General features: G+C 38.6%; 1 protein-coding gene across 2 annotated transcripts in view; it reads right to left on the bottom strand.

Moving 5' to 3' along the window:
- Positions 1 to 24,247, bottom strand: part of RNGTT (RNA guanylyltransferase and 5'-phosphatase) — a 168,146-nt gene that overhangs the window by 100,992 nt on the left and 42,907 nt on the right. For both annotated transcript variants that reach the window (XM_080938781.1, XM_080938782.1), the window contains exon 12: positions 15,974 to 16,042. In XM_080938781.1, the coding sequence (XP_080794907.1) occupies positions 15,974 to 16,042 (69 nt within the window). The remainder of the gene's footprint in view (positions 1 to 15,973; positions 16,043 to 24,247) is intronic.

The raw sequence follows: 24,247 nt of genomic DNA, 5'->3' as shown, positions 1-24,247 counted from the left end.
AAATACTTATAGCAAAGACTACATAGAAGGCTGGAATGTTGAATCTCAAAAAATTCCTTTCCCCTGTGTCTGGGAATTAAACAAAAGGCAGCATTCCTTCAAAAACTTAAGATCATCCCTACCTGCTAAAAGGAGTCCTCCAGCTGATCTCTGGCTCCTCCAGGAACCTGCCTGTGGGACCTGTTTAACATATTACACACTGGCCACCAAGCTCTCAAGTGGTCCTGGGGGTATAGCCCACCTCATACCCTCAAGCTCTCCAGCCTTGAGCCCTACGGAACCTCAGCGATTCAGGCTATGTGCTTTCTTAGTTCCTCCTGCAAACTCTCTTGGGTCTTAGTCCCCTCTTAGCTCTCCTCTCTTCTCTTTCCCTCTCACTTCCCCCTGCCCCTCTCTTCTCATGGCCTAGTTTGGTCTGGACTCTTGCAGATGTCTCTGGCTGTGCACTCCCTCACAGCTACAAGAAAACCCTTCTCTTTATCCCATACTTAGAACAGTCCCGTGTGCATCTTCACTCACAGCAGCAGTTACCTCACTACACGTGTGGACTACAAGGACCAATAACAACTTACAAATTCAAAACATCTGCCTACAGGGAAAAATGATATATAAAGTTAAGCAATGGTTTTGTTTAAGACAAGACTTAAGTATCCCAGCCTGGTCCCCAACTTACTACCTCTCAATATAGTAACTTGTATTTCTTCATTTATGTAGTTGAAATCTGAATGCTTTCTTTGCCAATGGTTTCTAGCCCTGACTGCTTTTGCTTTGATCTTTGGTCTTTTGTGTGTGTGTGTGTGTGTGTGTGTGTGTGTGTGTGTGTTTTGTTTTCTGGGGAGGGGGTGGGTGCATGTAGAAACAGGGGGTCAGCATCTGGTGCTCTCCCTGAGTCTAAGGCTGCTGACTCGCTGACCCTCTCTTCTGCCTTTCTAATGCTAGGATCACAAATACGCAGCACCACACCCAGGCAGTGGTTACTGTTGGATTCTACTGATACGCACACTTTCTGTGCATTTTCTTAACTAATCTTTCTTCCTTTTCTTTCCTTTTATCCCCCCCCACCGCCCCCATTTATTTTTAGGATTCTGGATGCTAACTCCAACAAGAGCCACCTTCCCCTCCCAACCCTTTCTTTACTATTCATTTGAGGTAGGAGTCCTACTAAGTTGCTCAACTGGTCTTGCTCTGGATACTCCTGCCTCTGGTTCCAGAGAACCTGTGCCATCTGAACTGGCCTTAACAATTTATTTTGCTGAGCAAACACTTTTTTGTTTTAATTAAGTCAAAATTAGAGTGGAAGAGTTGGTTCAGCCATTAAAAGCTAGGAGTACAACCAAAATTATAAAAATAGTCATTTTTAAATTACATTATTATAATTATGTCTGGTTTACTCCCCATCAAAGAAAAATTTTTCTAAAACCACTAGAATTTTCTACTACTTTCTTAAAGACATTTCATAATTTTAGTGATTTTTTCTCAGTAGACAATCTACCTAAAGGAGATTCAGACACAGGCTAAAGGCACTGCCATTTAGGCCTGGCAACCTTTTTAAGTGGGTAAATTTAAAGTCAAATATATATTGCTTCAGTGAGTCAGCAGGCAATTCACCCCATGTGTGCCACACAGACTCACCAGGTGACATACACACTTCAATGGTAACTGGAGATAAATCTCTTCAGACTTTACATAGTTTTCTTAGTGCTGAAACTGAAATGTGTTTCCAATTGTCAACTCATCTCTGAAAAAAGTATAATAGTTTATTATTTTTGCCAATTAAGGCTATTTGATAGAAAGCTCATAAAACAGGCTATGAGGTAACAAAGAAAATAAGGAAATAAGTCATACCTTCAGAAAAAAAATAGCTGAAAAATAAGACAGCAAGCCCTGTGCTCCATAATGCCTCGATCTAGCCTCCCTGAATCCAACACAGCCCTGGCCAAAGAGATTCATACTAAGAAACAAATTATTATTTAATTCATATCTGCTCGGTTTTTTATGGTGTTTGCAAAAAATACAACAAAGAAATTTTTTTTAAAAAAAAGTTTAAGTCTCTAAACAAGGGCCAAGATATTTTATTAAAAGAGGTAAGACTTTTAAAAATAAATATAACATTTGAAACACAAAATCTTAAGTATAAACAAGCATACATATACGCTAGTGTACAGTAGTAAGTAAATTTTAATTATACTGAATTCACCAACATGTACTCAGATAAAAATCGTTATCAAAGCTCTTGTTAACTGCTAAGTATAATACCTAGTCTAGAAATAAACCTGATTTTAACTAGTAAGCTGGTTAAAAAAAAAAACTGGAGAATACTTGAGTTTGGATAAAACCCCAATATAACGTGAGATGTCTGTGGTCTTTAAAGAAGCAGCAATCCAATTCACATAAGTATTAGGAATATTAAAATATGAGGAGAAAATGCTTATTAGAACATAGCAGAGCCTCTGTTCCAAGTGCAGTTTCATACGGTCATAAAGCAAAACTGTATCAAGACTAGACAGAGGGAATACTGACATATGTAAAGCAGCAGTTTTCAAGTAGAGGTGGGCCCTGGAGAGTTGGCAGGGCTGGAAAACAGGAGAGTGAACAAGGTGCATTACTGCCACCTAGTGGCATCATCCAGAGACAGTGCTGCAGACTCTACATTGCCCAGGACAGCAGGGCCAAAGGAAGAAATGGAAACAAAGTCAGAGATGGTAACAGCAATTATGATTAACTAACTTAATAATGTGAAGAAAGTTTAAAGTGTGGGCTTCCTTTCTCATTTGTAAAAATACAGCAATAGAATTTCTTGTCTAAAACTGGGTATCTAGACCAAAGTTGTATGTTTCTTTACAGTCTCCAGTTAAAAAATGGTTGGAAAACATTTTCGGATTTACCACAGGACCCTGTCTTCACCTCTTACCATCTGCTGTTGCCCCACCCTTCAGTTTAAATATGCTCTTTACTCCATTAAAGACAAACAAACAAACTGGTTTTCACCACTAACTACTCTCCCAGAAAACAGCCATAAAAATTATTCCCAAGTCTTCATTTCTAGTCCTAGTTACTCTCAAAGAAACCTAGACGCTCCTCTATAAATATGAATAGGCCACACACCAATCTAACACCCCTCAGGCAGCACCCTGGGGGTTAAATCTGAAATGAAATCAGTCGTGACCCATCCCATCTTAACCAACAGGAACCTCCTACCTACTCCAGTCAGACTTTCTATACTGTCACTTCTGAACTCATCAGTCATTCCCAGGAGTTTCCTTCTCTACTGGGATAACCCAGCTGCCGTCCCTAGAGCCAAAAGACCCTGTCAAATGTAACTAACTGGTCCTCAGCACAGCCGGTAAGCTAGCTGACTAAGACTCAAGCTCCTGAAGCTAACAGTAAGGCCCCCAATCTAGCCTCCATTGACTCTCTAGTTTTCCTCTTTTTATTTATGGAATAATAAAGACAATCATAATTTCCAATAACTATCATTTACTGTATATTTTCCTACCAACCACAGGTGCTAAGTGCATGGGTGGTAAATCACAGGATTCTTAGAACATTCTATAAAAGAGATTAATTCATCATAAGCACCTATCTTCATAGATCACATACAATGAAGAAAATAGACAATGTGTCTAAACAGTAAACATTCAAACCCAGGTGTATTGTTTCACATTTAAAATGCACACTACTATAATAAACTGGGTCAATGGAAAAACAGGTATTCATATCACATCACACATATATAGGGAAATTTTTCAAGACATCTTGAAATCCATTTTCTAGATACAACACTAAAAGAACATACAACAAATATTAACATCCATCACACTAAGAGAAGTTTGCCTAGCAAAGAAAACACATTACAAGGTGACCTACCAGAAGGTGGAAAGTCATTTTAAAACTGTATCTAAAAAGTTTAATGAAAACTAGTATGCAGTAAGTATCTAAAAACTTATCTAATAAGGTAATTAATATACAAAAATATAGAAAATCATACTCAAAAATGAAGTAGAAAGAACACAAGTACAACAGGAATGAAGAACCTGAGCAAACACTTCTCAGAAGAAGAAACTGAGGTGTGGACAGGCAGGTGAGAAGGCACCGACCGACCTCCAACTGCCAGAGACTGGAAAACAGCCTCAGTGGGAACTCAACTCACATCTACTAGGATGAACATTATCAAAACAACGAAGGAGAGCAAATGTTCTTGTGAAAGCTACTGAAGTATATGCTGTGACACAGTAGGGACAGCAGTATAGACATGGGGGGGCAGTACCAACATACAGTAGCACTTAATGTCTGAGAGACCCGTGTGTGTTTAATGGTAAATAACGGTTTGCAGTGGAATACTATTCAGCTTTTTAAAAGGTGTCTTGCCATTCTCCACTGCACGGGTGGAGCTAAAGGACACTCTGCAAACCAAAACATAGAAAAGCTGTGCCCTCCCAGGTGCAGCCTAAAGTAAGCACTCACAGGAGAGGGGAAGGATGATGCTGCCAGGGCTGCCAGGGCTGTAAGGAAGGTATGAAGCTGACCAAACAATGGTACAAAACTAGTTAGGTAGAAATGATTCATGTTAATTATGTGGAATAGGTTGATTATTTCACAATGACTATCAAAGTACCAAGGAGCATACCTTAAAAATGAACAATTTAGGGGCTGAAAATGGTTAGGAGCAGAGGATAAAAGCACTTGCTGTTCTTGCAGAGAACCCAGCTTTGGTTCCCAACAGCCACATGCTGGCTTGCGGCTGTGTCTAACTCTAGTTCCAGGGCATCTGACACCATCTTCTGTCCTTCGGGGCCAGCAGGCACACAAAATGGGGGCAAGACACTCATATGCATAAAATAAAAATAAATCTTAAGAATGCACAGTTTGCATAAGTCAAAAAATGTCACAAAATAAATTTAAAATACAGTTAAGTGTTCTTTGATATCTTCCGAAGTCCTATATTTACGAGTGTACAGATCTAAAATATTATCAAGTGTAAGGATGACCGAGCGGAGTCCTCCAAAGCTGCTCTGCATGCTCTGATGTCGCAAAGCATCCCCTGGCACCAGAGCAGTCATACACACTACAGATCACCTCAACTACCATCCCAATGTTTGGAGGAAGGAAGCGTATCCCAATACTGATCTAAAGTGTGTATTCATTTTCTCTACCCTCAGCAAATATTTCTCCACCAGCTACTGAAGCCAGAGGCATAAAGACCATAGGCAAGCCCAGGCAAACGTTTGGTAAACCCTGTGGATGAGTTAATAACAGAAGTTCAGAGTATGCTGAGAGCATCAGAAGCAGCACTGGAGAGGAGTGGAGAACCCGGGACGTAATACGAACAACAAAGTAAGGTAAGTAGAACCCGGAGCAAATCTGCATAATAAATACATCCTAAGTGCACCAACTGCAAAGTGCTCAAGTCTCTAGAAAGCAATTCTGCACAGGCACCAGAACTGTTGACGTAAAATAGGCAGCCTCAGTATCTGTCTGCAGGACACATCGATCTACTAAAGAAAAAAGAAATTTTAAACATGGCTGAAATTCAATAAATGCTCTGGGCCCAGTACCGCTTACCTGTCAGTGAAGCTTCTCCGGGGAAAGAAACATACCTAGGTAGCACATGAAGGAAAAATGAGAGAAACAAAGAGAAGAAAACACAAGAACAGCCAGAGTCACTTACATAAACACATTTAAACTACTTCGGTTTATGACTCTTAACCAAATGCACTGGTGACCAACAGAATGCACTACTAAAATTCTGAACTTCACCAGGGAAGCATGGGGTTAGAGGGATAGCTCGGCAGCTACGAGCACCAGATGATCTTCCAGAGAGCTGGGTTCCAATTCCCAACACCCAACCAGCAGCAAACTGGGACTCTAGTTCTAAAGGATCTAGTACCAGCACTGCACATACAATGTGCACAGAAAAACATTCAGGCAAGAACAATCAAACATATAAAAGAAAAATATTTTTTAAAGTGTTCAAGTAACTAAAACAGTACTTGGGAGGCAAAGGCAGGTTGATCTCAGTGAGTTCACAGGTCAACATGGTCTACGTAGCACATTCCAGACCATTTAAAGCTACATAGTGAAGAACCTATTTCTAAATAAATAAATGTAATTAAATAAAGCAAACCCTATTTTCTTCTTCTAAACTGCACAATGTTTAGATGAAGAAGGGCTCAGGGACCTAAGCAAGCACAAGACCATGTGTTCAATCCCAGAGAAAAGAGAAAAATGTATACATATCAGCAAAATGTTCATCTTTAAATGCCACCTAAAAAGTTGAATTGTTACAAGCATGAGTAAAAAGCAGGGTACAGTGACAACCAGTATAGGCAACAAGTCTATCTTTTTATTACGACTCTAATATGAGACTACAGAAGCTAAGACCTTATCGTTAACAAAGTATATGCTAAAATGAAAATATCTAGACAAATACTAAAATGCAAAGTGTAAAATAATACCAGTTTTGAAGGATGGATGGAAATAAGAATGTGTTAATGTACTAATACTTGCTCGGATTGGCATAAAGAAACCATGCAAGCAGAAGGAAAAGCCTAACTGGACGTGAGGTCATGAGGGCACAGGAGGCAGAGAGACAGGCAAGATCTCAGTGAGCTTGAGACTACCCTAGGCTACAACATGAGACCTTATGTGAAATCCAAAAAACAAAAATAACTGAAGGAAAGGAAAAGTGTGGAGAGGCTTCTCTGACGTCACTTATGGATTTGTTGCTCCATTCCTGTGACTACTACTGTCTAGTGAAAAGGGAGTAAACGTACACCACCATAATCTCTTCTTAAAGAGAAATCACCATTCATGTTTCCACAGTAACACTAGAGTACCAAGAAAAGGACCTATCCTGCTTCCTTAGGTGTTTAGCTGTCATTTATGGGGGCTGACCTTCTGTGTATGGTATTTCCACTTTCAAAGACATCACTGATTCTTTCATTTTCTGAAGGTATTATTAATATTTATTTCCCCTTTCAAGCCTCCAACGTGTGTGTGTATGTGTGTGTGTGTGTGTGTATCCAGCTAAAACTGACTGCAAATTACTCATCTGTAATTGTTTATTTTGTTGACAAAATTCACTGGAAAACCTATATTTTATGAATTATAAAAAACTAAATAATGTTTTTCACCTTTTCCTTTCCTACACAAACCAGTTAATAATTGCTATGTTCTGAAAACTGAACAAGAAAAATATTTTAAATGAACAAGGTATATTTCTTTCTTGACATGTTACTATTACAATTCCTCAGAAATGATTATATTTCTCAATTGAAAAAAAAAAATAGCATAGGTGGGGGTGGGAAGATGACCCTCTCCCAGTCTGCCAGGAAACAGAGCCCTTCTTCAGCTGAGGACCTATCAAAATATGCAAGCAAATGTCATGGAAACAGAAGCTCTCACCATGGCAACGCCACCCTGCTAAAGAGAAAAACCACTGTAATTCATCATGTACTGCAAGACAAGGCATTTAGACTAATTCCAATTTTAATTTTATAATCTATCTATAATAGTCACTAGATCTAGCAGTAGTAAAAATTTAATAAAAAAATTAATATTTTACAAGAATGAAATAGTAGATCCAAAGCTGACTCTAAATTTACATGCAAATTGATTAATGTCAGAAACATAAAACCAAGCTTGCCCCAAATCAGGAAGAACACATTACAAAATAATTATGTCACTACTACTTCAAACACTCTAGACTCTGTATAGAAGCGATTAAGTGTTTCATCAACCAGAAAAGTAGTTTAAAAAAAAAAAAAAAAAAAACATATGTACAAGATTTCTATCCTTACCTCAACTATAGAATCTACTCTATATAACTCTTTTAGTTTAATTTAGTCGCATAAACATCCTTGTCTAGAAATATTAAATGTTTCCACAATATTAAAGTAAATTTTAAGCAAGGCTTGGTACATACATTTAATCCCAGCACTGGGAGACAGAGACAGAGGCAGGAGGATCACACTATAAGTTCAAAGCCTGCCTGATCTGGTCTACAAAGAAAGATCTAGGCTAGCCAAGGCTATATGGATGGATGGATGGATGGATGGATGGATGGATGGATGGATGGATGGATGGATAAATGGGTAGAGCAAGCTGAAGACAACCTTTTTAAAGTTAAGTATTAATTTATTACAATTAAAAATATACCAATAAAATTATCACTAAAATAGTCTTATGGAATTTAATAAATAAGATTTAATGTTAATATCAACTCTGGAAATTAAATGTTCTAATAGCTACCAAGTAAAACATCTACTACTTATATTAAAATGTCAAGTACCATTTAAAAATATCATAACAAACCACAAAAGAGTAAGTGTTTCAAAATAAAGCACAGAACTAAAATCATAAAAATTAACTGTCTAGTAAGACCTATTTGGCTTATGACACAGACTGATAACACAAAGGTTCAATTTGAAAATTGACTTATTTTCAAAAGATCACCAATAGCTTATGTCATGCCCTTCACAAAACAGTGCTTTCCAGCCCCTTCTCAATTAATAAAACTAAGTTCATCAAAAAGTTCTAGACTTCTGGAGGAAAATTTTGAAAGGCTGGCAAGTTTTATTTTAAAAGGTTTTGGTATGGCCAGGAGTGGTGGTGCATGCCTTTAATCCTAGCACTTGGGAGGCAGATAAATCTGTGTGAGTTTGAGGCCAGCCTGGTCTACAAAACTAGTTCCAGGACAGCCCAGGCTACACAGAGAAAACCTATCTCGAAGAAGAGAGGAAGGAAAAAACAAAAAGAAAAAAAAGAGTTTGTCGGTTTGATCAAAGGTCCCAAACTTCTATTTAGAACTTGGCTTTAATAAAATGCCTAACAAAGAAAGACAATTTATACATCTTACCAAAGCAATCAAAAATTATACTGGACATTAGGACTACAAGAAGCTGTATTAAGAGAAACTAGAATAACTCATTTTACATTAAGATTAGTTTCTTTTAAGTTTCTGTTCCTGTTCACCAGAAACCACCCTCACTCCCGAAATAAGTAACTAAGAACAAGTTTGTTTAAAATCAGGTACACTTAATAAATTCGATGATGGCCCTCAATCCCTCAGAGAGATCTGCTAAATACAGCACTTGGGTATTTCATGATCTACATAGAAGAGGAGGCTAAAAGATTTTAAGAAGCCAGAGGGGATGGATGACCTCCAGACAATAGGACTGATACACATGTGAACTCTCAGAGCCTATCAGAGTGTGGGAGGACAAAATAGACACAAGGCACACACTCTTAAGGAAGAAGCTTTGTGCAATTCACACCTGCTTGCGATGGAAAAGTGCTTTGCTCCAATGAAGTCGCACTGGGTATATTAACCACACTTCAGGTAGGTCTTGTACCCAGAGTAGTTGTTTAACACAAAACAGAGTTAACGGTAGTTTTGTAAACATTTTATCTCATATTGCTTAATTTGGGCATTGTCTGTCTTATAGGAACTTTTGCATGCATATTGCTATTTCTGATTTAGTGTTTTTATAAGGTTTCTGTTTTGTATTTGAGTTTCTAGTGTTTATTTGGTTTGTCTGTTTGTTTTCAAAAAAGAAAAAGAGATGTTCTAGATAGGGTGGGTGGAGAGGTGAGGACCTGAGAGGAAAAGCATCAACAGAATATATTATATTTAAAAAGAATAAAGAATTGGTTTTAAACTGCTACTTAAAAATTAATTTTAAAAATCCATTTTTATTAAAAGATCAGGATTATATCCAGGTACTTCTAACTCATACCTTGATTATAAAACATTCTTGATATTTAATGTCCTACCTGGCATATTTCTAAGTGATAAGATAATAAATAATTTTGTTTGCAATGATGCTACAAATGAAAATATTATGTCCTTTCACTGAATCAAACCATTTTGCTATGACTGCTTGCTTACCCTAAACTCTACCTTAATCAAAACTAGAGTTTAAAAGACTCAAGTGTTTTCATTGTAGGTAGAGAGGTGCGTGCGTGCGTGTGTGCGTGCATTCTCATTCAGCATAATTTGGATAAAACAAAAATATAGTTCTTGAATTAAATTCCATTTATTCAAGCTAGAAATACCCAAATGGTTTGAGTGAATGCTTCTCATTCAAATTATACAAAAGAAATTAATCTCTAATAACAATGTTTTATGCTTTAAGTACTGATTTTTTTTAATTTAATTAGAACCCAAAATGTTCTACAGTTAGTCCGGATTCATATATTAATGTATATTCTAGTAATAAAAGGTGGGGGGATGACAAATAGTACAGTGACTCCTTCCAAAGTCCTGTTTACAGCCATTTAAATATAAAATAGTTCACCAACTGCAAATAACTGTAAATACAGGGGAAAACATAGGCAATCTAGTTTTTACATCTATGTAAATCTTGGCTATTTTGGATACATGTTTTCATCTGTTATGTTTACTTCATCAAGTCAAACTCTATTTATAATTACTTAATTTTAGATACAATAATCCTTTAACACATATAAATATTATGTCAGATACAAAGTATGAAAAAATCCAAATTGGAACTAGATTATGAAGGCTAATAGTCTAAAAGGATACATGAGTTTCTTTCTTAATAGCCTTTACCAGCTATTCCTCTCTCCTCAAGACTGGCATCCTATCCACTACTCAACCTCATCTACATCACATCATAGGAATGAGATTTCCTAGCTACGACGGACCTTATAATACTTAATACTATTTGGCCACCTGCATATACAAAATGGATCTTGGAAATTGCTAATGAAAACTCCTGAAATCAAAAAAAAAAAAAAAAAAAAAGCTGTGTCTACAAAGACTGATTGACTGAATGGAAATCCAGTAATGTGGAAAGACTGAAAGACTGCAGGCCCAAAGGCTAATTTACCTTATCTTGGCTAGCTGTGTGATAGGGTAAAGGTTCTTCTGTCTTGTCTCAGCTGGGGCCATCATTAGCTTATCCCCCCAAAGTAAAAAAGTACTATGGAAAAATACCCAGCCCTGTTCTAGAAACTTGAGACTGAAACGCCTACATGTTTGGCTTCTGTTAAACTGATTGATTGCTTTACTTCCCCCTACAACTGCTAACAAAGATGTAGTTTTTCCTGTGTTCTTTGCCTTTAAAAACTCTGAGTAAAATGTGTTTGAAACTACTCTGTGAGAGGTGTTTCTTTTCAGGCAGACATCAGCATCTTAATGCTGTCGTGCTGAGTGGTCTTTAGGTTTACTACCCCTGCAACATTTGGAGGTCCACATCATTTGACCAACACTCAGGTCTCAGCTTGGGTTTCCTCCTAGAGAGTATAGAACATGAGATGTTCCAGGATTCCAAGAGAGAAGAACTAACTTCATGATTGCAGTGGTCCAGGACCTCTGACATCCCTGTCTAAATTTTCTTTAGTGAGTCACCTGTCCTGTCACCTCCAGAGGTGGCCACCCCTAATTTGTCTTATTGCTTTTGTTTGTTCCTGTCCTGTCTGACTCTCTCTTCTGATCAAGTGTGTTACTTGTCATTGTGAATTAAGATCCAGAAAGTGAAACTACAGGCAGCTCTGCTTCAAAACAGCTCACTCCTCTGGAGTATTTCTACCACTATTTCTAGGCAGCACATAAGACAGGGAAGCAATGAAAAAGCTGATTTTTCGAAAGAACACCTATCAACTTGTGATTTAAACTGGCCTTCTTTTGATGTCAAATGGCGTATGCGGGCATATATGATAAAGGCAGATAACGAGCAGTATGACTAGGAGTTACAGGAAAACCTGGCCACCATACATCAGTTTCTCTCCCTAGATGTTTGGTTAAGTCTACTACAACAACCTCCTCTACAGGTTAGCTTAAAGCTGGTACCAAAGTTTTGGTAGCTAAACCCCAAGGGGAAAAACCAAAAATTCTATCCAGTGACCCAGAGGAGGAAGAACTACCCCCACACTATGACCCTAAGTGAAAGGTGATCCCATCACAAGTCTGAGCCCCACAGGCCTTTTCCTCTTCCCCTACAAAGGCCTCCCAAGTTTGTGTCTTCTCCACATTATTCACAATAGCTCCAATTATACCCTTCCCTAAATCCAGCAGATATCTCAACTGCCATTCCTGATTCCCTTGATTTGCTCCATTCACCCTATACCCCAGCAGTTGCTGCCATTATTCTCCTCCAGCAAGCCCCCTAGACTCACTCCTTTTGAGCCAAAGAATCCCAGTTAGAAGCCCCTACCCTTCTATACCTGTAAAACTTAAGTCCTAGAACCCCATTTCTCTGAGAAAATGTAGACCTTTATCTCTCTCAAGACTGTTTTCTATACCAAGCAGCCCACCTGAGCTGACTGACAAATTACTGATACCCTGTTCACATCAGAAAGGGACCTCATAAAGCTGGAAGCTAAGAAAGAAGTCCTGGGTCCAGAAGGAGAATCTCTGGTTAATAACACTTATTGCATTTAGAGCACATTTCCATCTAACCAACCCCACTGGAATCCTAACACTGAAAGGGGGCACTAGAAGCCTACTGCTGAGCTTCCTAGCTAGGTTCCAAGCAGCAGTGTGTAAGTTCACAAGTAAAGCTACGCAGGAGACCTCAGAACATCCTGCTATGTTCCTAGAGCATCTTCTAGAGCTTCACCATGTGTATATGCCCAATAGATCCAGAAACACTGGAGAATGGGTGGGTGCTCAACATTGCCTTTGTCACTCAGTTGGCCACAGATAATAGAAAAAGTTACAAATGTTAGAGGGATTTCAAGCTATAGATAGGTCCCAAGTGCTATAGATAGCCCAAAAAGTGCTTAACAACAGAGAAGCAATCAAGAACCAGAAGTATAGGAGACATACTATGGCCATAGTGTCAGACCTAAGAGAAAATCCAGACAATAAGCCAGTCTGGTGCAACAGGGAAGAAGCGAACACAAGACAAGTAGACCACCATCAGAGGAAGACCAATGTTTACTGCAAGAAGAAAGGACTGAAAAACTGAAATCCCTAATTGAGAAGGAGGGTAGTATATAAACACTATACTCAGAAAAGTGGTAAAGAGACAGGCCCCAGGCCCCTATGCTTTAAGCCCCTAAGATAACATCTAAAGCTGGAGGCAAAGATACCAGGTTGACATATTCAGCCCTTAAGAAGCCCCTAGGCCAATTGACTGATCAAAAAATTGCAATCCAAGGGACAACAGAAAACCCTAGACCACTACCCATTCTGTCTACCTAGTAAAGATGACATAACCCATTTGTTCTTGGTCATGCCTGATTACCTCTACCCCTTTTTGGGTTGAGATCTTTTATATAAACTGAGAGTCATCATCAACTTCCTTAATGAGAAACTGTTAGACTTTACTCTGCAAAATGTTGGTGTCTTGCCCTCTATCAAAGGAGTATCTCATAGCTGAAGATCCTATCCTCCACCAAAAGATACAGTCGGACGAACTCTCAGCTCTACAACAAGATTCCTAGGGATATGAACTGGTCCGACACCAAGTTCTTGTAATTGTTCAACTAACCAGTTCATGTACCCCTGTCCAAAGGAAGCAATATTCAATGACCCTAGGAACAAAAAGTGGAGCTGCAGTACATATTAGAGACAGGCATCTTAGTGTCCTGCCAGTCATCCTGAAATGCACCTCTCCTGACTATGAAGAAACCGAGGACCTCTGATTATAGACCTATACAAGATCTAAGAAAGTAAGTAAGAGGGTCAAGACTATCCACTCCACAGATCCAAACCCATATACTCTCATGAATCTGATTCTTTTGGTTTGAACCTGAAAGATGAGTTCTTCAGCCTCCCATTGGCAGAAGTGAGTCAACTCGTCTTTGTTTCTGAAAGAACAGATCCAGAGGCAGGTTAAAGTGGGCAACTTACCTGGACCAAGGATTTAAAAAATTCTCTAACCCTGTTTGAAAAGGCACTAAGTGCTGACTGACTGCCATTCCAAGACTATACGTAGATGACTTCTTCCTAGCCTCAAAAACCAAAACAGAGTGAAAAGGTCACTGAGGGACTGCTGCAAGAGTTACAAGATGGGGTACAGAGAAACCCAACTTTATATATCAGAGGCTACCTATCTCAGAAACCAACTAAAAGAGGGCGAAAAGAGCACGACTCAGACGAGGATTGCTGCTGTCCTTTAGACTCCAAGTCCAAAGACTAAGAGACGGGCTAAAAAGTAAGTAATTGTAGTTGAATATTGCTGCCCAAGGTGGGGCACCAAACCCCTGATCTGGACTGAGACTGAAAAAAAGGTGTTTGAGGCTTTATAAACTGCTCTGACTTTGGCTCCAGCACTAGCATTTCCAGATTATCTCAAAACCTTCTCGTCTGTTTGTCTATGAAACAAAAAGCATTGCAAAAGAAATTTTAACCCAAACTTTGGGGCCACAGAAATGCCCTGGGCATACCTTGGCAGATGACTGGACCCTGTAGCCACAGGGTGGCCTGCCAGTCTATGAGCTGTCACAGTTAACCACCATTCCAGTCAGAGAAGCAAGCAAATTAACTCTGAGTCAGGATCTTATACTCACAGTACCTCACGTGGTTGAGGCCTTCCTATGAGGAAAACGTCACTCAAGGCCCACAATACTAGAAGCCAATTGTTTGGGTCCATGAGCTGGGAGGGCACATCTTACATGCAAACGAAAACAGACTCCTCTGCAGCCATTTCTTACTTACCAAACCTCATATGTATACAGGTCTGAACTATGAACTTCAAAAACTTCTATTTTTACTGTCAGATTTAGACTACTTACTTTATTCTAGAAAACTAAACCTAGAAAATAATGCAACTCAAAGACCCAAACTCCATTTTCCTAAGAGTATTCTCTGCAATTTCTGTCCCTGGCTTCTAGCTTACTTCATTTCTCCCTCCTTCAACCTCAGAAGATAAGATTTTTCCTCCTCTATTTAACAAGAGAGCTTGGAAAACATAGCATATTATATCTAAATATTCGTTAAAGGTTTTACTACATATTTGCAGCACATATAATCTAGTGTTGTTTGCCTAGTGTTCCTTTTCTTTGCTGCAGTTACCTAATTTAATGCCTCTGTAACTCCTCAGCAATTCAAACCTAATTTTGTTTTTTTTTTTAAGAATTATTTATTTTATGTATATGAGTACAATGCAGCTGTCTTCAGACACACCAGAAGGGGGCATCAGATCTCATTACAGATGGTTGTGAGCCACCATGTGGTTGCTGGGAATTGAACTCAGGACCTCTGGAAGAGCAGTCAGTGCTCTTACCCACTGAGCTATCTCTCCAGCCAGCCCCCAAACCTAATTTCTAAGGACAGGGTGAAGAATTACAAAATGCAGCAAATGGGAAGGTGTTCCAATATAGGACATAACTCCTACAGTAGTTCTTACACTTGAACATTCAGAAAACATTTCAACACCATATTAAAACACAAGTTGGTAGATCCCATCAGTGCTTGTATCGCTACTCATCTCCTGAATGATACTGACTCAATTCCATGTGGCATGCTCTGAAAAATATGGTTGTATGTAGCTTTAGTTATCAAGTGGTAAACAAAATGGGAATTTACTGTCAGTAGAGAATAAGAGTACTGCTCAACATATTCTACTGTGACCAAACAGTGCCATATCAAAGAACTGTAAGACCCAGCATCAGTGCTGATGAGTTGGGAAAGCTTACCATAAAATACATCACAGCTTACCCAAGTGTACAATCTGACCAATACCATGGCCAAGGTCCACATGAAATAAGGACTCAAAAAGTTAATTTTTCTTCATTTTCTTCTTCAATAACCAATTGAATTTTCCTCAACTACAGCAAACTTAGGTTTTAATTAACCCATAAATGGTATAGCAAGCCACAGGAGGAAATAAGCATTTACTTATTTTGTAGATTTATAGCAAATATAAATCAATACATTTCATATGAATTACAAGAAAATATTGAAAAACCAATTTCCTTTAAAATTAATAATGAAAAATATATATACACACACAAATATGCATATGTACATATACAGACACATACATATACATGAACTTACTCCAATAGGCTGAAAAATAAGTCCATCCATTTCATGACTGACTTCTTTGGCAAAATTTCCTTCCAGAAGCTATAAAATAAAAAGATATTCTTTAGAAATAAGTGATCATTTAAAAGTTACTTCAACTTCTTGCTAAGATTTATGAAATTTCCTGTAACAATTAAGAACTGAGAAACAGGAGAGAGGTGGAAACACTAGATTCAACTCTGTGACTATGAGTCCTAATTTGTGACTTCACCTTTGCTGGCATATCGTTTTCCAAAGTCTAGTTTCTCGAATGTGAAAGCAGTGCATATTGAATGTGCTTATTTCCTTTAAGGTTAATATAAAGTCTTTTGCTGTACCCAGTGACAGATAATCTGAGGAGGCTGAAACAATACGCTGCAGCAAAAGTGTCTTAAGTTTCGCCTCCTGTCACAGTGCTGAGACCGCAGGAGCTTCCGCCATACCAGCTGGGGTTCAATTCAGATGGGTGTACGATAAAGCAAGTGCACTTACTGTGACTAGACTAAATGGTTAACATTAAGACGGCAAAGTTTACTATAATGTTCTTAAATTTTTGCTTTGTTTTGTTTCCCCTATATCAGCAAGTGAGCAGAAAGGTGGTAAACTCAGATTCTGAGAGCCATTACTATGTATTTTGGCCAAATTTTAGGACTGCTCAAAAATTCATACATTTCTGTTCAATTCATTCACAGGGTTAAGGGACACAGATGGGGAGAAAAGTTTACCTAAGTAAAAATTTACTATATATTAAGATCTTTGACTTCTTATAAATAAAAATAACCTCTGAAGTACAATGAGTCAAGTATCTAATTACATTTATTATGAACATTAAAAAAATCATCCAATTTTGTTGAATACATACAAACATCTTTATCTTAGAGAGAAAAAATGAAATTAATTTTCATACTGACTAATACCAGGTAGACTGACTGGCTGACTGAGCCCAAATATTTACACATAATGGAAAAGTTAAAACAGAAGTAAATATGACTTTGGTAATCCCTACACTACCACATGGAAAGCTGCCCAGTGTTCAGCACCTAAATAATGAGCTTCTAAGAATCTCTGAAGAAAGGAAGAAATCAAAGCAAACACTTTAAAGCATTTAGAGCTGAGTAAGAACAAAATCAAGGTAGAATGTTACTTGACAGCTCACACTGTGAGAAAAATTTGGTTCATTAAATATCTAATTTGGAAATAAAGAGGGCAAGCGCTGTGTGACAGTCTCTTGCAGATTGAGACATTCCATCCTCTAGGATAAACAACTCAAAATAGTTTCAGAAGTCCCAGAATCTGACCAGATTCATTAGCCCCCTCCCTGACACAGTAAGTAATGAAAGCCAAAATGCCCCTCAGACAAAAGGAAACTGAGCTGCAAAGAAGGTTCTGAGAAGAAGAAAAGCTGCAAAGACTTTGAGACCTGACCTGGAACAAGCAGAAAGCAGGCGAGCTGCCTGGAAGAGGTCTAAACTGGGTCACTTGGAAAGGACACTCGGAAAGGCTGTGCAGTGTGCTCCAGGCCTCCCAGCTATGCTGGAGGGGGATTTAGTAATGCTGCCATCTTCTGCATCTTTTCTACTCATGTAAGTAGCTCCTCACCCAGATTTCTAAGGGTAGTCCCAATAAAACTCATTGGTTCATTAAGTTAGACTTTACTGGTATCCGTACTTTGCTCTGATGTAGGATCCCTATCTGGGGTGAACAGGCATGTGTTATGTCTCCCCAAGAAAAGTTTTGTCACACAACAGTGAGAGGGAAGGAAAGGAGACAGACAGCCAGGGCACCAGACACTTGTAGTCCCAGCACTTGGGATGCTGGACTAGGATGACAAGTTTGAGACCCGCCCAGGCTTCAGAGCAACTTCAAGGCTAGCCCATGACACCCAGTAATAAATCAACAGAAGATGCATAGACAGAGGGAAGGAGGCAGGCAAAGTAGCACACCTATAATCCTACACTCTGAACGGTGATCACAGATTAGAGGCCAGCCTAGCTCTCACGGTAAGGTCTTAAACAGAAAAGAACAAAGAAAGGAGGAGAAAGGGAAGACAGAAGAAAACGGAAGTCACAAATCAGTGACCCAATTTCTACTAGAAAAGAATTCCAACAAATTTAAGAACTGTGATTCTAAAATCAGACAAGCTAAAGCAGTTACTGAGGAAAGTAAGCAGGCTCAATGAAAACGGTCTCGTCCCTCATCTCTAGTGCTCATTAAAGAAGCGTGCAAGGCTCACAGGATGATTTCAAAAAGCAAACAAGCAAAAGGTGGTTACTTCTTTAAAACATCTCAGGCATTTTTAAAAGTCCAGGTCATGACCAGAAACGTTCTGATTTTCAAACTGGAAAGTAGGAATAATTGCCAGGAACAGGATTTCAAAGTGACGATAGTGCACATGCTCGGCCCAGGGAGTGGCACTGTTGGAAGGTGTGTGTGGCCTTGTTGGAGGAAGTGTGTCACTCTGACGGTGGGCTTGGAGACCTTCCTCCTAGCCTTTTGAGGATGCCTAGTCTGTTCCTAACTTCCTTTGGATGAAAATGTAGAACTCTCAGCAACTCCTGCACCATGCCTGTCTGGATTCTTCCATGTTGCTGCCTTGATAATAATGGACTAAACTTCGGAACCTATAAGCCAGCCCCAATTAAATGTTATCCTTATAAGAGCTGACTTGGTCCTGGTGTCTTCTCATAGCAGTACAACCCTGAGTAAGACACAATATCAAATTGCAGAGAATATCACTGATGTGTCTCAGTTATTAGTGTTCTCCCAACATACAAACAGCTGTGTTCATCTATAAATCCAAGATCATCCTCACTTACACAGGGATTGAGGGTCAGCCTAGACTTGAACATGAGACTCTGTCAATAGATAGACAAACAGATAATTGGTAAACAGATAAGATATAAATGTATAGCTATAAATACTATATAGATTTTTTTATTAAAATAAAGTCACTGACAAAAACTTCAAACTGGTCAAACCAACAGAATAAAGACACATTAGCTCAGGATATGTGTAGTCTTTGAAACTCAGGTGGTCCCCGTAAAAAGTATTAGCTAAGGAGGAGCCAAAAAAGTTCTCCCAGTTCAGATCATATTCTTCTAATAACTTGAATGTAAGGCATGATTTTAAGCTACTTTTTAAATTTTATTTCTGTCATTATATGCCTCAATAAGATGTCTCTAAGGTTTTAAACTGCATTCCCTCTCTCCTTACCTATATTTAAGTGAGACCTACTCATGAGTTGTCATGAGAGCCTAATGCAAAGCACATTATACCTTAATTTCCCAGATGACTAACAGCTAAATTAGAACTGGTGGTCTGGCTCCATGGGTAAAACAACAAACTGATGCTGCTGCTAACCCCAGAACTCTTGTAAAGTTGGGAAACAAGAACCTACCTCTTAAAAGTTGACTGCTGACCTCCATAGGCACATCACTACATGTACACACATACACTCACACATACATATACTCGCACACACACACACACTTAAACAGGCATCATACACATGCATATCATACACAATCATACATACACAAGCATTATACACAAACACACATTCATCACATAAAGCAAACATTCACACATATGTATATCATACATACATACTAATATTTTTTAAGCAATCAATTTTATTGGATATATTTTACTTAAATTTCAAATCCTATCCCCTTTCCCAGATTCCCGTTCATACCACTCCATACCCACTATTCCATCCCCCATCCCCTGCTTCTGTGAGGATGTCCACCCACCCACTCCCTCCCTGCCATGACATTCCCCTACTCTGGGGCATCGACGTTAGGCTAGACCTAGGGCTTCTCCCACTGATGCCCAACAAGGCCATCCTTGGCTACATGTACACTGGGGCGATGGGTCTATCCATGTGCACTCTTTGGATGGTGGTTTAGTTGAGAGCTCTGGTTAGTTGGTATTGTTGTTCTTATGGCGCTGCAAACCCCTTCAGCTCCTTCAGTTCTTTCTCCAACTCCTCCATTAAGGACCCCATTCTCAGTTCAAAGGCTGGCTGCAAGCATGCGCCTCTGTATTTGTCATGCTCTGGCAGAGCCTCTCAGGAAACAGCTATATCCTGAACAGAACGCCAGCGGCTTATGCTCTAAGATCAAGAATCAACAAATGAGACCTCATAAAACTGCAAAGCTTCTGTAATCAAAGGACACTGTCATTAGGACAAAATGGTAACCAATAGAATGGGAAAAGATCATTGCCAAGCCTACATGCAATAATATCCAATATATACAAAGAACTCATGAAGTTAGTCTCCAGAGAATCAAATATTCCTATTTTTAAAATGGGGTACAGAGCTAAACAAAGAATTCTCAACTGAGAAATATTGAATGGCTGAAAAGCACGTAAAGAAATGTTCAACATCCTCAGTCAGCAAGAAAATGCAAATCAAAACAACCCTGAGATTCTACCACACACCAGTCAGAATAGCTAAGATCAAAAACTCAGGTGACAGCAGATGCTGGTAAGAACATGGAGAAAAAAGAACACTCCTCCATTGTTGATGGGGTTATAGGGCTGGTACAACCACTCTGGAAATCAGTCTGGAGTTTCCTCAGAAAATTGGACATAGTACTACCTGGGGACCCAGCTATATCACTCCTGGGCATGTACCCAAAAGATGCTCTAACGTATAATATGAACACATGCTCCACCATGTTCATAGCAGCCTTATTTATAATAGTCAGAAGCTGGAAAAAAACCCGATGTCCTTCAACAGAGAAATGGATACAGGAAATGTGGTGCATTTACACAATGGAGTACTACTCAGCTATTAAAAACAATGACTACATGAAATACTTAGGCAAATGGATGGATCTAGAAAATATTATCCTAAGTGAGGTAACCCAATCACAAAATAGCATCCATACTCACTGATAAGTGTGTATATAAGCCCAAACGCTCAGAATACCCATGATACAATTCACAGACCACATGAAGCTCAAGAAGAAGAAAGACCAATCAGTGGATACTTCAGTCCTTCTTAGAAGGGGGAACAAAAATATTCTTGGGAGGAAATATGGAGACAAAGTTTGGAGCAGTGACTGAAGGAAAGGCCATCCAGAGACTGCCCCACCTGGGGATCCAGCCCATACACAGACACCAAATCCAGACACTATTGCTGATACCAAGAAGTGCTTGCTGACAAATAATATTTAAAGCTAAATAAAAATATTTTATTCAGTATTATTAGACAAATATTTTCTGACTTCATACCAATGATTAAAAACCAAGTAAGGATATTGGGGATGCTATGATAATATATGCTTCAACCTAAATAATATCTTAATCGTAACACCAATATTTACTTGTCTCAAATAGCTCTTATTAATGATTTTTTTTCTCTCATTAAATTTGGCTTACAAACATATTTATAAATCGGGTTTCCTTACCATTAAAAAAATACCCATTTTTCCATTTATCCATTTGGTCCTGACAACATTAGTCATGAAATCTCAACAATGAAAACTAAATCTACCAATTTTAATATTTACCAAGACAGTTTTGAAAAGTGAGGGCTTCATGTCAAGTCTCAAGGTATCATGAGTAATAACCACCATTTTTCCTTAAACCAGGCACAGGGGTGGGGGGACCTCATACCCCTCCTCTTTAACACCAATATTTAATGTAATGGTGTAATGAGCTATTTCTTCCTGTCAGTCTAGTTCTACTTCATTCTACTTAAACTTTCAAGTTATTTTTAAAGCACTTCAAATCAATGAATTTGTAAGAATTTAGTTGGAAAACCTGCAAAGAAATTTTGCTGTGGTGTAAGCAGTGAGTTGCCCTAAGTTACCATGACAGTAAATTTAAAATGTCAGATACAATCTGGACTCCTAAAAGAGTTCATGTTCAGACATGCCTGTGAGAGAGTTAGGTTAACTGAGGCGGGCAACAGTAGCCATTAGTGACAAGGAGAGGGGAGCCTTGCACAGACACTCCTCTGTTTTTACTGTGGGTGTGACGGGACTGGCTGTCTCAAGTTCCTGTCTCCCTGACTCCCTACTATGGCAGTGTGTAACCTGGGATTGTGAACCAGCACTTCCTTTCATAAGCTGCTTTTGTTAGGGTATCATATCACAGTAACAAAATAAATAAAACTAGGACAGTTATCATAATATTTAAATTTTCTATTTCTTTTCCCTCTAGATAAAATTCAAAGATAACTGGAAGAAGAACAAAATAGCGGACATATGGAACAGGACAGAGTGTGATAGTGTTTCATAAGTTTTCACTTCTGGAACCTGAGTTTGTTTATTGAACATAATTTCATTTCTTGATTATTTTTTTTTTTAAAACAGAAGGCACACAACTTTCCATAGACCAAATATTTGAAGGTTTTTTTTGAAATGATACTTTATAGGCTATGAATCACTTGAAAACCAAGTCATTATAAATGCATAAGCAGAAAAGATAGATAGTGCTTCAAATCTGAAACATGAGAAACAAAACAGAAGCTGTAAAATACAGTACATCGAAAGGAGACTCTAAAAAATAATTTTTAAAATAGTACCTTAAAACCACAGAGAAGTAGAAAATGAATCCCCACTGCTTCTGGGAATACAAGTTGTCATTATCAACTCACCAAAGTATAGCAAACTATATTTTGTCAATATTTGAAAAGTAAAAGGATAAATTGCATTCACCCTGCACTCATTGCATATTTGTAGAGCGAATAGCCCACACAGCTTCAACTGACTTCCTGAAGAGACTCAATACAGTATCTGGTGACTTTTTATGAGATCTCATTGCTCCCCTAAAACTCAAAGTTTAGTTTCTAACAATCCCCACAAAATTAAAGCTTGGGTTTTAACCTTTAAACAATGTTAATAATTAATGTACTTTATTCTCAAAGCCTAATACTATTTCCAGTTAAGTTCATTCACTTTGTCTACATGCTAAATTTTTCTCTTAACTAGTAACCAACTGTCATAAAAATTTTTTTAAAAAATCAAAATAAAGATTGACAAAAAAATAAAGGCCAAGTGTGACAGTAACAGGGTTAGAGGACTCGAGATGAGACTGTCAGACTAAAAATTAAATAAAACAAAACAAGAAATGCAGAACAGTATAAAAAGAATCATCTCTTGGTTAGGTATAACAAAACTATGAATCTATGAACAGTATGCGTTTGTGTACTATAACAGGATTCTAAATACAATAAAAACTGAGCTGTTACTTTTCTGACTCAATGCAAAAATGAGATATGTCAAAATTTTTGCTGTGTTCTTTTAAAATTTTGTCAACCATAAATAATCTGTTCAAATAATTCCATTTTAAATTAGTCTTTAAACTGAAGAAGTAGAATTATAGAACTCTCTTGTAGAGGAATTTTAATCCAGCAACACTGCTACTCTGATGACATCCAAGGACTGTGATGTAAAAGCAGGCATACCTGGATTCAGGGTTATCTGACTGGAGTACATGCCTGCCCTCAATACACAGCTCTAAGTGAAATTAGTTTGTTGAAGGAAGCAGTCATGTTTGTTTTCTAATTGAGATGTGGACAAAGTGACAAATCTCAGGAAGATCTGACATATGGGTCAGAGACAGGACACACACCTATCTCATAGAGCAGACAGGAGCAGCTCAGTTGGTCAGTTGGGAGGCACGCAGTGAGTGCTGTGCAGTGGAACCGAGATCACTCGTGAGATCACGCAGTCCAGTGCAGGTCAGCAGAGACAGCTGCATCCAGAGAATACGGAGTCAGAAGATTAGAACAAACTGCCAGAGTTTGAGGCCAGGCAGAGAAACTCAGTAAGAAACTGACAGACGCTAGATTGAATCAGTGAGCTGGGAGAGGACATAGAGCTGGAACAGCCTCGCTGAAGCACCCAGCCAAAATTCAGAAGATCACTAGACAGGGTGATCTTACTCAGCAGTAAGCCTCCCAGATGAGAATTACATGAAGCACATTTACACTCTACTTCTTATTACTGTTGTGAAAGGTATTTCTAACTGCGTATGTGAACCTGAACAACTCATCCTTCCCTGTACTGGCTGTATTAAATAAGCAACATAAAGAGACTGTTAATAAAGCTAGATTAAGTCATTCCTTCCTTTTCTTTTTCCTCTCCCTCACTCTTCCTACCTCCCTCCACCCATCTCTCCCTCCCCCTCTCCTTCTCTCCCTCCTTCCGTCTCTCCTACCTCTCTTGTTGGAGGACTCATTCTAAGTGACTCAATGTGTTGCAGTGTTAGGGATGGTTGTGTGTACTGTGTATTCAGATGCTGATTTCAATG

This window comes from Micromys minutus (assembly GCF_963924665.1).
Source record: "Micromys minutus genome assembly, chromosome: 26".
NCBI lineage: Eukaryota > Metazoa > Chordata > Mammalia > Rodentia > Muridae > Micromys > Micromys minutus.
This window is presented reverse-complemented; position numbering and strand designations above follow the sequence as displayed.